The sequence below is a fragment of the Poecilia mexicana genome, unplaced genomic scaffold (genome assembly GCF_051168715.1).
Source record: "Poecilia mexicana isolate PSO_F unplaced genomic scaffold, ASM5116871v1 scaffold_20, whole genome shotgun sequence".
In the NCBI taxonomy this organism is placed as follows: domain Eukaryota; kingdom Metazoa; phylum Chordata; class Actinopteri; order Cyprinodontiformes; family Poeciliidae; genus Poecilia; species Poecilia mexicana.
The window spans coordinates 1,756,765-1,772,481 of NW_028263389.1; the positions used below are offsets into that span (position 1 = coordinate 1,756,765).

At 41.0% G+C, this 15,717-nt stretch overlaps 1 protein-coding gene across 1 annotated transcript in view; it reads right to left on the reverse strand.

Annotated features, from left to right (window-relative positions):
- The window catches only part of sspo (SCO-spondin), a 76,248-nt gene that overhangs the window by 9,989 nt on the left and 50,542 nt on the right, over window positions 1–15,717 (reverse strand). Inside the window, 12 exon segments of the mRNA XM_088001615.1 lie at window positions 1,318–1,413; window positions 3,475–3,692; window positions 6,463–6,509; window positions 6,990–7,144; window positions 7,234–7,348; window positions 8,814–9,014; window positions 9,186–9,324; window positions 9,426–9,542; window positions 13,214–13,375; window positions 14,196–14,435; window positions 14,513–14,559; window positions 15,245–15,384. Of these exon segments, the coding sequence (XP_087857741.1) occupies window positions 1,318–1,413; window positions 3,475–3,692; window positions 6,463–6,509; window positions 6,990–7,144; window positions 7,234–7,348; window positions 8,814–9,014; window positions 9,186–9,324; window positions 9,426–9,542; window positions 13,214–13,375; window positions 14,196–14,435; window positions 14,513–14,559; window positions 15,245–15,384 (1,677 nt within the window).

The window sequence follows — 15,717 nt, forward strand, 5'->3', positions numbered from 1 at the left end:
ATTTTACTGGTCTAGATCTGACAATGTTTCCTGGTGGCAGAGAATTGTTTTATCTCAGTGCATTCAAAAGCGTTCTGTGAATAATAATAATAATAATAATAATAATAATAATAATAATAATAATAATAATAATAATAATAATAAGTGACGTAAGATATATTATCACAGTTCAATGATGTTCCGTGTTACAGATAGAATTACAGAAATATAAGTTTAAAAGGACCAGAATAGTTGTGTTAGAAATCTACTCCAAACCAGTACAAAAGCTGCAAATTCGTCTGAATGCCATTACTCAAAGCATTTTATCCTAAATAACAAATCAGAGGTCGCCATGACAGCACTTTATTTAGATCCTGAGTCATCAAACTTCCTGACTAATCTCGACTCGCACCACCTGCTGTTAGTGTCGTCTGTGATTTTATGTCAGCTGCTCTCTAACTGTAATGCCAGTTGTTATAAAATTATGGCCTATTTTGATATTGTTGATCTTTAACAAGAAAATCACATTTACTGTTCAACACCTAAGCATTCTGCCTTAACATGAATTAGTTCTGCCTCATTTGTCATATTTTGTCTGAAATACGTCCATATATACATCACAGCATCTTTAGCAGATTAGTGCATAGATTATGCCATTGCAACAGTTTTATTATTTGCTGTTGTCCTTGCCCATATAAAATTAACTTTATTTATAATGGCTGAATTACCAAAACATCTGCTCTCGTTTACCGTTTTGAATAATTACCTAGTCTTAAAGCAAAAACGAGTCTGAAATTTGGAGACACGACTTGATTTTTTGCTTGATTTTATCTCCGATTCTCAGTTGGGTAAAACCTGCAGTAGTTGTGGTCAGTGGGTGGGGGTGAGTTGGCTTCAAAATCTGTCAGTGCGAGATGCACTGTGTCATGGTTCCTGCGTAATTTAGATTTAGAACCACAAGACTTTCCTGTAGAAACATGTTAGAACAAAATATCCGTTGCTGTGGGGTAAAACAGAGACCGCAGCCTGGTGGGTGACATTCAGCTCAGTGAATGGCAGCATGTAGTTTGTTATTTCACTGCTGTTTGAGCCAGTTAGTGTTCAAATATATATCTAAATGATCTAGTATTGACAAATTATCCGTGATGTTTCTGCTCCATTATGTCTGAATGGTTTCAGTAAGGTTGTTGAAAGGACGTATTTTTAAATATTTGGCATAAGCCCAGTGATATAAAGGAAAATCTAAGGTTCTAATTGTGAACATTTTGCAGAAACAATATTAGCATTGGCAGCACATTACCTGGTTATGTAAATCTTTTATTCATTTCTGGCTCTCACCTCTTCGCAGTAAAGTGGAGGACACTTCGCCTGGCACAGCGTCCTCCCGTTCACACAGCTGCATGAAAGACAGCCCTCTTCCCACTCCGATCCCGCCTGCCTCACACACACACACGCACGCACACACACACACACGCACACACACACACACACACACACACACACACACACACACACACACACACACACACACAGACACAGAGCAAAAAACACACACATTATTACATTCACTAGTAAAATCTATTTTTCTAAGAATAGGAAATAACATTTCTACCACTCCTGGTTAATGTTTGTGTGGAGTCATTAATTATTAAAACCTTGTGTTTGCTGTGTGAGAATCATAACAGAATCATGACCCTGAACATAACTTGCAAAACCCAATAATGTGCATTGGCCTACTTAACGTCTATTGGAGCCTGAGGTCTTTTGTGGCGGTCTGGTTGAGGCGTTTGATTTTCTCAGACGGTGAATCGGCCCTGTTTTTCTTGACAAAAGGATTTTCTAAAGCTGTTTCACATAAATAGGAACCTACAAAATTTATTTTCGTCCCCAAAACGCAGCTTTTCTGCTTTCATTTGTCTGGAGCCCACTTTTTTCATTCTAACCATCGTCAATGAAAATAAAAAGAGTTCTACATTTAACTCGTGTTATTCAACTTTACAAATATAACAATATAAGGCCTGTGGTTCAGCAGATCCCTGGGGGATTTTGTAAGACATTTAATAGTTCTGACCTGACATTTTTCTTAAAAGACAAACCAAACCCATAATTTACTCCATTGTATACAGTTCTTTACCACTTTTCGCTATTTTTTTCTTTTTATTACATATTGTTCTGCTATTTTATAGTACACTCAAGTAACTGTGTTACCTTCAGCTTTTTATAGCAAATAAAAATAACCTGACGTTGCAATTAGATGCCTTGAAATTGGCCTCAGCAGGAAGCTCCTGTTTTATCTGACACTCCTTCAGCATGAAACACAACAATGCTCCTCCATTGTGTTGTTTACAGCCGTTCTTAGGAGTGTATGAACTTGGCACACAATGAACTCAGCAGACGTGCGTTTGCTAATGTGCTGCTGCCGCTAGTCAGATAAAAAATAAAAGATAATGGAGCTCTTCCGCCTCATGGCAGCACTCCTACTGCCATCTGCAGGAATGCACCACACCTGGTCATGAACAACCAATTAGCACATTGACCATACACAAGCCTGATTGACTGCGCTAAGACCCTCCTCCTGGCTCTGATTGGCTGTTTCTGTATTTCTGCAGATGGGAGTCTGACCACACAGAGGAGGCGTAGGAGCTTGATATTATTTTCACAGAATGTGTGTCTCATGTTACACTGTCACCACATAGTGATAGTTTCAACAAATATGTAAAAAACAAAAAAAAAGTTCCATACTGCAGCTTTAACATGACAAACTGATCCAGTTTTATGGATTATGTTAAATCTAATCAGGTCTTAATAGAATAATCAAATTCACTTCAATACAAACCAGTTATATACTCAAATCAGAGCCAGTTCCATTCATTTCAATCTTAATTATTCTTTATTACAAGTTTCCCTCATGAGATGTTTCTGCTCATACTGAGCCGTACCATGTAGCAGGCATTTGGTGGTCAATTAAACAAACAAACAAAAAAAAAAAAACTTCAGAAGAACAGGAGTCAACCCTATGTGACAGAAAGCACAGAGGGAAAGAATCGGCTGTTCCACGAGAGAAATAAAGCCGACCTGTGAGAAAAGAGAGAGGGAAAGAAAAGAAGAAAGACTTATCAAGGTGAGGGTAGCAGAACTCTCGTCAGTGTGTGATTAATTCAGCAACGCTCTAATATCCCTTCCTTCATGAATAATTCCTGGCAGGCTTGCCCGGTTGCGGCTGGAGAACAGGCTTTCCACAGGGCCCCGCTGCATAATGGATGAGGCTGAGGGGACGGAGAGGCCTTGTGGTGTAATGTGGCCCCTGAGCCTGATCGCTCATGTTCCTACAGGCTCTTCTTCTTCATGAGTAAACACCACGATGAGGACGAACGGTGCGAAATGCACAGTCACACGGCTACAATGGGAACGAGCTGCCAGCTTCACTGGCCATCAGGTGTCTGATTACCTCCACTGTGAGCACAGATGCGTGTGTGTGTGCGTGTGTGTGTGTACCTCTCGCAGGACTCCCTGGTCGTGGCAGGGGCAGAGGGCAGGGATGACGCAGGAGCCCACCGGGTTTCGGTACAGCCCCTCCAGACACACGCAGCCCCCGGCCGAGCGGCTGCAGCTGGCAGGGGGAGCGGAGTAAATGTCCCCGCAGCTCCTCTCACACGGTGGGGCCTCCTCCTCTTCCGGCTGGCTCCGCCTCCACCGCTCCCCGCTGGGACACGCTGCACAGAGAGACAGGGAGGAAAAGGGAGGTGAGATAAATCCCTCCAGCTGTTCCACTTCTGGATGCGTCTCTACCAGCTTTGAACATGGAGAGACTGAAATCTTCCTGTGTTTTTTTTTCTAAAAAATTCAAACGGAGACATGGATAAGATCAGCTTCACATGTAAGTATCAGTTGATCACCCAAAATTTAGGAAATTTAAGGATTTATTGAACCCCCAGTTTTTAAGCCTTGATTCCAATCCTGAGTTAGATTTCAGTCTGGCCTTTGACTGAGCCAGTATTCAGCTACAGCCATGTCTGCATGTTTAGCTGCATGTTTGCTGGAAGATAAAACTCCACCAAGTCTCAGGTCAAATTTTTTTCCAGGGTTGCCTTTTGCAACAAACAATTAATCACATGAGAAATTAAAACAAGCTCAATAATTTCTATTTGCACGATTTATCAGTGTTTTGGTTTCTCTGTCCCTTTCTACCAAAAACTGAAAGATAAAACTCTTCAGTCTGGTGCTTTGGTCTTAAATAGACGTTCCAGCTTTCAGATTTTGGGCTGTGAAAGGGTTTTGTCATGTATGTGGTGACAAAATGTGGAGAAGTTTAACAAGTATGAAGCTTCTGTAAGGCGTTGTTCCTTATTCTATGCTTTAGACACCTTTAAATATCTCCAGGAGTGGCCATCTGTTGAACATCACTCCTCTGGGCTGCTTTCACTCACCACAGTCAGGAGCTACGCAGGTTGTACTCCTGATGTTCAGTCCGTCACACGGGGCTCCGCCGTACAGGCTGGGCTGCAGAACCCGTCTGGTGGAGCTTTGCTGGCCGGTACCACAGCTGGCCGAGCATGGACTCCATGGCGACCAGCTGGACCACTGGCAGGCCACTGGACCAGGGCAGAGCAAGGCAGGTCAGGACAACTTCACGCAATATGTTTAGGTCATATATTGACAAATATTTAAATGCAAGATGAAGCAGTTAAATCTGCAGCATGTAATGTTAATAAAAAATATTTTTTCTACATATTTGTTGAAATTTTTGCATATCGTGACAGTGTGGTTCTCTGCCTTCACCCAGTACTAATGAGAAACAACCAATCAGAGTACAGGGGGTGGGACTTAACACTGTCAATCATGCTCATCTATGCGCTGATCATCCCTCCCCTGTTCTCTGCTATGCTACAGCTTCTTCTAAATAGAGTCTGGCATGAATGCTAAATCGAGTTAGCATAGCCTGTGATGACGGTAGATAAAATGTTTTTCTGTAATGGTGAGTTGTTTCTGCCACTAGCAAATTTAGCAGCACATCCATTAAAATAATTGCCAGCACTAAGCCCCTCCTCCTGGCTCTGATTGGTTGTTTCTGACCCAGAGTGGTGAATTTATTCCTGTGACTTTAGCAGCTCAGGAAAGATCCCTCTTTTGACAGTTTATATGCTTCGTACTGTACCGTCAGAAAATGGTGACAGTTTAAACAAATATGCAAAAAACCTTTTTTTTTTTTTCATAAAAGTTACATATTTTGTTGTTTGGCAAACAACAAAGCCTGGATTTAATAACCCAGGGGTTTCAAAGCATCTTTAAATGCTGTCAAAACTTTCAATGTCAGTATTTCACTTTTCACAACCATGTCTTTAAAAAGATGCAAAAAAATGTAAATCCCAAACCCTAACCCAAAAAGTCATGTTTTACAATTAATATAAAAAATGTGATAATTTTCTTCATCCCATCTTGTACAAGAAAAACAGATGAAAAGAGACAAATAACCACTTTTCTTTATGCTACTTTCCTTTTCCCTGATGTAACACTGCTGAGTCAGCCAAGGCGTTCGCCTGCTGTGAGCCCCCCACCCTCCATCCCATCACTCTGAACTTTCTTTTTCCTACCAATTCATTATCACTCCACAGACTTCTGATCCTGTCTGCATCTCCATTCTTTTTCCTCCTTAATTTTAATCCCACCAGTAAACTCGCATTGTTGCAAAGTGAAAGGCGTCACAGCAGTCGTTCGGTATCACATCTTTATGCGGCATGACAAACAGAGACCGCGTTTCTCCCTCTGCTTCACTCAGACTTTAATTTACTCGCTGCAGCAAACGAATGAAAACTGTCATCTGAGCAAATTTACTTGCATGAAAAATAAAGCTCCGGTACAATTACACTGAAAAATCCACGGCCACCTAAAATTAAAGCAATCCTTCAACTTCAACACCAGCTGGGAAAAACAGTGAAGTAGGACCTCAAATCAATGAAAACGTCAGGTGTTGTAGAGGAACAGAAATCATTTTTGATCGTTTGTCCGTTTCATGTTGCACGACTCCAGCAACTGTTTGTCATCTCTGACTTTATTGTTACATTTCCTTCTGTTTGTTAGTCACAAAATAAGATTTGCATAAAAAACCTGCTGGAACAAAATGGAAAAATGTTCATCGAGACCCACAGCTAGTTTTATTAGACATTCTCAACAGTTACCTTCCTGCAACATGTTAAACATAAAAGCTTTTGGATGGTACACAAAATATGGGTAAACAGTTGTTGTGGTTTTATGCCGTCCTAAAACTTCATAACAACATTAAAAGAGCCGTCACAATCCTTTTCTAAAAGCAAAACGCCAGTAATGGCTCTCATAAGCTGTGATTGATACGGCTGCAGCTCAGTTATTGTGCCCAACTGTTCTAACAGCTGGTAGTAATTATCCATCCAGTAAAATATCTAATCCATCATGGTGCTGAGTTCAGCCCGACATGGTTACTGCTTTTATCAGTGGAACGGTTCTCACCGTCGCAGCTCTCTGAGGTGCAGCTGAACGCTCCGCTTCGACAAACGCTGGAAGGAGGAGAAACTCGTCAGTGACTCGATAAACAGGAAGAGCAGATCTGAAATGTTTGTTTTTTTAAGTTTGAACAATGAAAAAATTATTTTAAAGGAACATAGTCAGTTTTTAGCTATTTTAGGTAAAATAGCTACAGCAACTAGTAGCTAAAGTAGCTTAATTTTAGCAAGCTAAAATATTTTAACTATTTTAGGTAAAGCAACTAAACACCAGCTTAGGCCAGCTTTTAAAGACCTGGTTGTGTTTACTTTTCCTCAGGTTAAAAAGTCATTTAAGTCATTTTTAAAATAATGAGTAAAATAACTATCTTTTAAGTTTAAATCACTATCTTTTTAATAAAAACATAAGCCATAACATTTCCTTTTAAAGAACTAAATATTTAATAAGGTATCCTAATTTTCATTTTCTGGACCAATGTCCTCAAAGATCCTGATTTAGCATAATGGTAATCAACACCTCTGCCTGTCTCTTACCATGTGTTGCAGCGGTGCTGAATAACAGTTCCAGGCTGCAGCAGAACCTCCGTAAAGCCTTCGCCGCTCGTGTTCCAGCTTTGGTATTCAGGTGGCAAAGAGAGTGACGAACAGGGACAGTCTGCGTGAGGCACACAGGAGCCCTCATACAACACCTAGCAAAGACACAATGAGATAGTTACAGACAGCGATAGAGGAGCTGGATAAAACACACAAACGCATGGAGACAAAGGGATGTCCAGACCTGTCCAGGAGGACAAGAACAGCCGGAGGTACAGGGTACAGTTAAACACTGGGTGTGTGGCCACAGGTCCTCACATGTGAAAGGACAAGAAGCTGAACAGTTGCTGTGAACCTGCCTGCCGGGACACTCTGCAACACACAAGACGGGATATGTCAGCAGCCGGAAATAAAAACGGAGACATTCAGTGAGTGTGTTTTCACTGCTGGTAGTCTGGTAGCCTCAGTTTGATTGGGGACCAAAACTGCAACATCTGTTATGTTTTCAGCTGCTGTGGTTCACGTCCACACTGCACCGAGTCAAACGAACCAAACCCTTTGAGGAACCTGTTCACCTCCTCGCCTGCGGGGGCGCTGCACCAAGACCCACTGAATGAAACGACATGAAAACCTCTGATGAAGACACTGAGCGCAGCTCCCTTCTTCACCAAGTGAAAACAAAAATGGACTGGCGTCAGATTTTAATCGTAGGATTTCTCTATTATCTTCAGCAGAAGAACGCAAAACATTTCTCCATTTACGCATTAGTTACCCAGGATGCCCTGTGCTATAGTCTGCTTCCTGCTGTTGGAGCGGTCTCAGACCTGCTTGTTCACATATACATTCGAATGGCAACAGAGTTCACTTCATCCGAACAGAAACCTAGGTTGCTAGGCAGACCAGAGTTCACTTTTTTGGTTCAATCAGACGTCAATTGTTCCTCCATAAACAACTTTCCTGATAAACGAACTAGAGTTGGATTAAAGCAGACTAAACATTGGAGGTGTGAATGTCCCTTTAATGTATTTGTCTTCAACATCAAAGCAAATTTTACAATGGAATGTAAGCAGAGTCGGATAATGTGCCTTGCAGAACTATTCATCATTCCTTTTCATTTTACGACGTCTGTACAGCTATATGTATGGAATTAGAAGCAACCCAAAAAAAAATGCCTAATCTGAAAAGTAGGGTTCATTTGTACTGAGCTCCCATGAGGCAATATTTCTGTGGAGCCACCTTACACTGTTATCAAAGCTGTACCTTCTATGCACATCGACAGACTTGAGTTCCTGTCTGTTCTTCATTGCATGATATTTCTAACTCAGTCAGACTGCATAGAGTGTGTCAGTGAGTATCCTGCACTTAGATTCTCCTTCCATTTTTAACTCTGACACTGTTCCTCTGTCTGTCATACAATGAGGTTCTGAGTGACCAGAATTAAAAAAGTTCCACGGGCGTGAACATCTTTGCAAAGCAGTTCATAGACAATCACTTTCTGCATCTGTGTGTGTGTGTGTGCGTGTGTGGGTGTGTGTGTGTGTGTGTGTGTGCGTGTGTGTTTGCTTTACCAGGTAAGCAGCTGTTGGTGTTACAGACGGTCTGCTGTTTGAGTGGTCCAACACACGCTGCCCCACCAGGCTCTGCTTCTTGAAGGATGGTCTTGTTCCGTGTTGACACCCCTCCCCCACATGTGCTGCTGCATTCGCTCCAGGATGACCACTCACTTAACAAACAACCCTCTGAGGGAATGAAGGAGTCGGATTGATAAAGCTTTAACTCCAAAGGGAATGGAAGTGGTGTATCATGAGAGCTTGAGGCTGCTGCAGACCTGGACAGGACGGCAGATCGCAGCTCTCAGTCTGTGTGGTGGCAGCACAGGGGGGACCGCCCTGTGTGTCCTGGCAGCTCCGTGTCCTGGTTCTCTGTCCGGGTCCACAGGACACTGAGCAGGAGCTCCACGGGCTCCAAGGTTCATAAACTGGACAGGGAATCGTGGTGCACGCCAGAGTGCCGTTCTCACACACACTGCCCACAGAGAGGGACGGGAGAGGCTGAAGACGTTTTCTTACACAGAAAATATACAAACACAACGTGCAAATCTAGGTTCTTCAAATGAATTTGGTTCTGTAATCATCTCGTTGTTACAGGTTTGACCTTTGAAGATCAAGAATCCCCGTCACAGAGAGCTGTTCTCACCAAGTGTTACATTCGATAGCGAGCTCCTCTTTAGGGCTGAACTCTAATGTCCCATTGCCTGATGGGATTCCACAGCGACACTGGCTCACCGGGATGCAGTGGCCGTCCTGTAGCAACTGGCCATCAGGACATCGACAGCCTGACAATACGGAAAAGATTGAACAGGAAATAAAGAATCACAAGACAATGAAGCATGTTATTGTAGCCTGATATTAAGGTAAAGTTAGCTCTGATATTCACCTGAGTGGCAGCTTCCTTGCAGACACTGCACATGCTCCCATAAGTCTGCACAGCTGCGAGGACACCGGTTAGCACAGCTGTCCTGGTAGATCCGCTGCCTGTCCTCACAGCGCTCACCTGAGATACAGGCGAGGATGTTACGTTTTAGAACAATACATACGAGTGATCATCCAGAGATCCTGATCATCCATAGGAATAAGGTTCTCTTACCATTCCAGAAAATAAAGAAGATAAAACGTGTTAGTCTTACAAGAACAAGTATAGATGATTCATGAGTCAAAAATTTTACTTTCTTCTGGCTCATCTGCCAGAAGATCCCAGTTTTACTTGTTTAAGTAGATTAAAATGACTCTGTTTAATCCCTGGACCTTCGAGCATTCCACAGTCTGTTATGGAACACGCTGGATTCAGAAATATTGGAGGAAACTGCAGTCCAGATCTAGAGGTGTCCAAAGATGCCCTGTGCTATAGTCTGTTCTGTTTCCCAGTCAAAAGGCTGAATCCCCTCATCAGCAGGTTATGAATGGCTCTGAAGGCCGTTCATTAGAATCTGCTGTGTTGGAAAATGGACACATCTAAAGGTTGCAAGATGGCTGACCTTGAGGACTGAACTCTAAACTGTACACACAGAGAGACTGCTGGTTTTTCAGTGCTAGTTGTGTTGATCTTAGTGATTGCTACTGAAAAATGATAAAGACGGCTTAAAAAAGGTCAAAGTGTAAACTTTTGTCTCAGTTTTGAAATAGTAAAAACCTGTTTTCAAGCATCAGCTGTCACTCATGGCGTGATATCCTCTGATTCAGCAGGTGCAGCAGAAGATACTCTGAATGTCTCTCTTGTACTTTCTTGTATTAGAGTTTTTAAAGAGACATCAGAATCTCTGAGATAGTTTGAATTATCCAGAGCACTTCCACTACTACACAAACCAAATTAAATCCAGACTTGATTTGTAAGTTGCTCACGTCCTGCAATATGTACAGAAACCATCTCATGATTTAATTCCTTTTTCCCCTTTTTGATCAATACATCTCTGATTGAGCCTCTCGTTTGAGGATTCTGTTAAAAATTAAACTAATGAGGATTGTCCCTGCTGGAGAAGAAGCCAACAGCTGCCTCACAGTCTGACAGAAACTGTTTACCACCAGACCTCCGTCTGCTAGCTCCAAAACGCCTCAGTGACGAACAAAACCCACCAAATGTTCTGCCTGTTGGTTAAAAGTGCTGTTTTTCACGCTGCTCCAATGCTGGACAAACCAAAGAGCAACTGGTATTACTTTATGTTGTGGTATTTATCTTTTTGCGTGGCTTAAACTTAAGGGTGGACAGTGCAGAAATGCTAATTAGCAGCAGTGGAAATCATCCGGAGCCACCATTGATTACCCTGAATGTTACTTCAAAGCAGACTGCTAAGCTTCTGCCAGGCTGGTGTGTAGGATGAAGAATCTCTCAGGTTCCCTGTCAGCTTTTTAGCTAATTATGATTCCTGACAAAACATGATGTATTTCTTCAATGCCAATAACCAGCACAAGACATTTTAACTTTGAAATCACCATTATTAAAAACATAGTTCAATCAAAGAAAAGCTTTATATATATCTAGAAAATGTATTAAAACAATGATATGTTGCTCTCCAGTGTTCTTCTGTAATACTATGTTGCTTTTTGAATAGTATAATCTGCTTCTAGGCATTTACATAAGCAAAAATGTGAAAACTGTTTCAAAATGGAAAAAACAAACAAAAAACTCTTCCATTATAAACATTAGATCCCAGTATGCTGAAGCCATGAGTTACACAGGTAATGAACTATGAAGCCACAAGGCTTCTTATGCTGTGAGTTAATGTGTCGCCTGGTGACTCTGCTTTGTTATTTCATTTATGACTAAACTGCTGTCATTTTGTTACAGGCCATATTGGGCCCTGTGCCTCATTTTAATGAGGGTATCCATGACAACTGCAGGATTGTCACAATTTCTTCTAGAAAGCAAATATATGTAATTCAGCACTTCATCAGTTTATTTATTTATTTATTTTTTTAAAAAGAGACTAAAACTCAAATTTAAATTCAAAGGAGAGAAATGTTTACTCTGGAATATCTTAAAGATGACAAATAGCGAAAAACTTAATTATTCCTTGTTGCTAATTGAGATGCAGAGGCAGAAAATGTCCCAGTCTTGTTTTAATTTTGTTACAACAGATTAAAATTAATGCTGCTTGTTAAAAACTGAATTAAAATGTTCTATCACATTAAGAACAGTAGTGATGTGGGTGATGTTGGTGCTGCTTGTAAAAGTTTTCTTTATGCAACAGAAACTTTATAGGAGGAATTATAGATTTAAAGGATTTGAACTGCAGCTGAGGCTCACATTCATCCTGGTAAACTTTGATTTTGATCCAGTTTATTCAAAATCTTTCACTTTTCCTCCTAACTGCACTAAACCCAGCTGTTAACATGTTCATTTAGAGTTTCTAATCCTGCATTTGAGATGTCATTTTTTTAACCAAGCGATGCACAACTTGGAATTTATTTTCGCTTATCCAGAGTTAAAATGACCCAATAATACACATAATCGTTATCATATTGCAGATGGTGTTGATTTTGTTGTCAAACTCTTTAATCCATGTCATTGTTGAAATGGCTTCTCTGTGGACAGAGTCACTGGTACTTGAGGAGTTTTCAGTGCTTGACGGCGTCCTTAGTAACTCCTGGTCATCCTAACCAATGTCTTCTCCTCTGAGGTTCCCAGTTTGGGTCAAATGTTTGGAAGTTGGACACTGCTGGATGTGCCAAACCAGACCGGCACATCCGAGCTGATTTTGGGATGGGTGAGTTATGGGTGAGTTATGGGTGAGCTATGGGCTAATATTACATTTCTCAAATTGTTCCAACTTCAGCATTACTGAAAGTTTAAAACTATGTAAGACCATAATCAACAATGAGACCAGACCTTTAGAAGCTCAAGCAAAGAAAGCAATCAAATGAAAAGAACACATCAATTTCTGCCAAAAGGAAATTGAAAGGCATCAGCTGGAGTTATGTCAGAAGTTAATTAATGGCTACCAAAGTGTGCTTTTCTGTGTAGCTTGCTAAATAATATATCCATTAGCAATGTTTGTGGATTAAAGAAAATCCACAATAAATTCAATTCCTGTTCTTAAAAATCTATGTATTTGATTGTTGTTTGACTTAAAACACATGTGACAGATTCACAGTTTCAAGTTTCAGCATCAGCTTTAGACTTTTCAATCTGACCAACATTTTAAACATGTGATTTAAAGAAAGCTAAGCTTAAAGTAAGTTTTGATCATCTGATTTCAGAACGCATCTGGACGAATAACTGACAATAACAGAGACATAAAAAAACAATGTTCATGTAATTTTCTTAACTTTCTTCTACTTTATGTTCCTGAAATGAAAAAAGACTTTCAAATAGTTCAAACAAATATTTCTCATATTTTTTGCACTTCATTGTAACGTATTCATTTCAAGTGACTGAATATTTGCTTTAGATTTTTTTCCGTTCTGTTGATGAAAACTCCTTTTAATGTTCCGCTTTTGCCTTTGTAGTTGGTCATCACTTTAGTTTGGCAAGTTGTCATATAAATATGAAGCATATAAAGAATAATATGCTAACATTCCACCTGAAATACAATCAGTCACAAGTATTAGTGTCTAAGCTGGCAGACACTGGGAAGTCTGGCTGAATCCTTTTTATTTTTGGACCTTTTATGGAGTCTTTACAGAACATTTTCGGTTTGTTTGGGAACAGAAGGAATAAAGTGGCTGTACCTGGACAGAGTCCAGTGTTGCAGCTCTGGCTCTGCGTCTGCTGGCTCCTGCAGCGGGGCCCCGCCGGGGCGGCCAGGGGCCGCCTGTAGCGCTGCCTGACTCCGCCGCTGCACGGCTGTGCGCACGCTGTCCAAACACTCCACACACTCCAGTGGCACAGATCTGGAACAACAGAGCCGTTAGCACAACCACCATGAACTCTGCTGGGAGTCTCATCACACCCACTGTACGAATCACAACGACTGCAGTGGAAGTGATGGAACGCTCGTCCTCTGCTGCAGCAACACGTCTTCGTTTTAGTGGCTGTTCTTCTGCCGGTTCAGACACTCAGAGAACACATTTATACACAAGTCATGTGTTTTTTGTTTATTAGATGCATCCGGCGTAAACTACTGACCAATGCTGAGTCAGTTTAAATATTTCAACAGCAAGACGGGTGATTTTAAATAATTTCATTCTAATTAATCAGACATAAAACTTGTTTAGGTAAATTGAAGGGAAGTTGACTTTGTGCCTTGTTGAAATATTCACACGTCAAACTCTGTTAGTCTGTCGTTATCACATTGCATCACAAACATCATTGTGTTTTAGTGACCAACACAACCCAGTGAATAACTGTGAAGCAGAAGCTGTGTGTTTCATCGTACGGTGTGTGTTCCTAACACTGATGACTGTCTGACTGACCTTCGCAAAGTGTGCCATAACCCGGCTTTATGTTTTCTTACGAAAGCAACACACCAGGTGGGTTTCATCACCACACCGACTGGATGAAATGGGTTTTTTCTGGGATGTTCTGCTTGTCAGACTGACAGGTTTCCTGAGTCTGCTGCTTTAGAAGTGAGCTCAGTGTCAGCAAAACCAAACATTTCCTCACTGTGGAGTAAAACAAACAAACAAAAAAAATACTCTGGCAAAATAAAATAAAAAAAATAAAAAACATATGGCTGTGATGTGCGATGTCCTCCTGAATGAACGGCATCACCTCTGCAGACGGCGGCATCTGGACAGAGCCTGTCCTCCACCAGCGGCCCCGGACATCGGCTCTCCTCCTCTCTCTTAACAGGGAGACCCAAATCGATGTCCAGGCAAGCCCGGAAACGTCTCTGGACGGAGGCCAGGTTGGTGCCGTTGACGAGCGCCTCCAGGGACGGAGCGAGCTGCTGGGAGGCCAGGGGCGTGCAGGGAGAGCAGGGGGTCCACTGGGACCACTCACTGAGGATCACTGGAAGAGGAACGATCTGGACGGAGGACCGGGTGGGTTGATGGGAGGCGGATCGTTCAGACATTCACTTTTCTTACCTTCACACTCTCTCATGTCACAATGTAAAGTCCCATCATGGCACAGGCTGGAAGAGAGGAAAAAAAACATGATGAAAGGATAATAAAAGATAAAGTGATTTAGTAGGAAGTGCAGGGTGATGATAGTTTTGGGTTTTTCATTATTTCGTTGTGACTTTTTGTTTAATTCAGTTATTTTAATTCGTTTTTATGGAGCATTTGAAAGTTTTAGCTAAATATTGTTCGGTTTCACTTTAGTTTTTATTAGTTTTAGTAGGAATTTTAGTTTTTTTTTTTTTTTAGGAGGACACACCAACAGTCTGGTGTTTCCTCCTAACTTCTGCTGCCGCCATTATGCACATTCATGTAAGTACTGTTAGTGTAAGTAAACTGCATATGTGTGGAAACATAAATCAATTTCACAAAGAGTTCAAACAACTAGTAAATAAATCCAGAAACACAAAAACAAAATATACTATATATATAATTTCAGTATGTTTTAGTTAATTTTATAAGCACAGTAGAGTTTCAGTTAGGTATAGTTTTCCCTGTTAATTATAATTTTTATTTAGTTGAGTAGATGAAAAAATGTTTTCAGTTTTTGTCATTTCTTGTAGTTTTAGTTAAATGTAACAACGTTGGCAGAAGGTGGTGAATGACATCACTCTGCTGCAGCAGGAGTATTAGAAACCATTTCAGGTTGCTTCAGTCTTTGTGCACAACAAATAATGCAAAACAAAATGTGACTCTAACCAGGTGCTGCAGCCTATAGTGACCGTGGCCCCCTGAGGGACAACGATGGGTGTGGGAGGCTCCTCTGAAACCTGGGGCCCCAGGTACATGCAGCCACACTGCTGCAGAGGAACACAGCTGCCGTTCTGCTGCAGCAGGCCCTGCAAGGAAAAACACAACGTGACTCTGTGAACCATTTGTTTTGCTTCAGGCGGCTTCATACAAAAAGAGGAAAAATACAATTCCAAATGGGTCATTTTTATTTTTGTAAGTTTTCTAAAATGTCAAAAACCTAAAAATGTCCTTTTTTTTCTAGCAAATTTTTGACTTCTCAAACTCAAAAATATCTTTGTTTTTCTCTGGAAAATTTCACTAATCAATCTAAACATTTCTGAGTTTTTTGGCAGGAATTTACTCATATTTTCATCTACAATGACCTTTGTTGTGAATTAGTTTCCTTCACCTCCAATCATAGATGTCAAATTAGTTCAGCA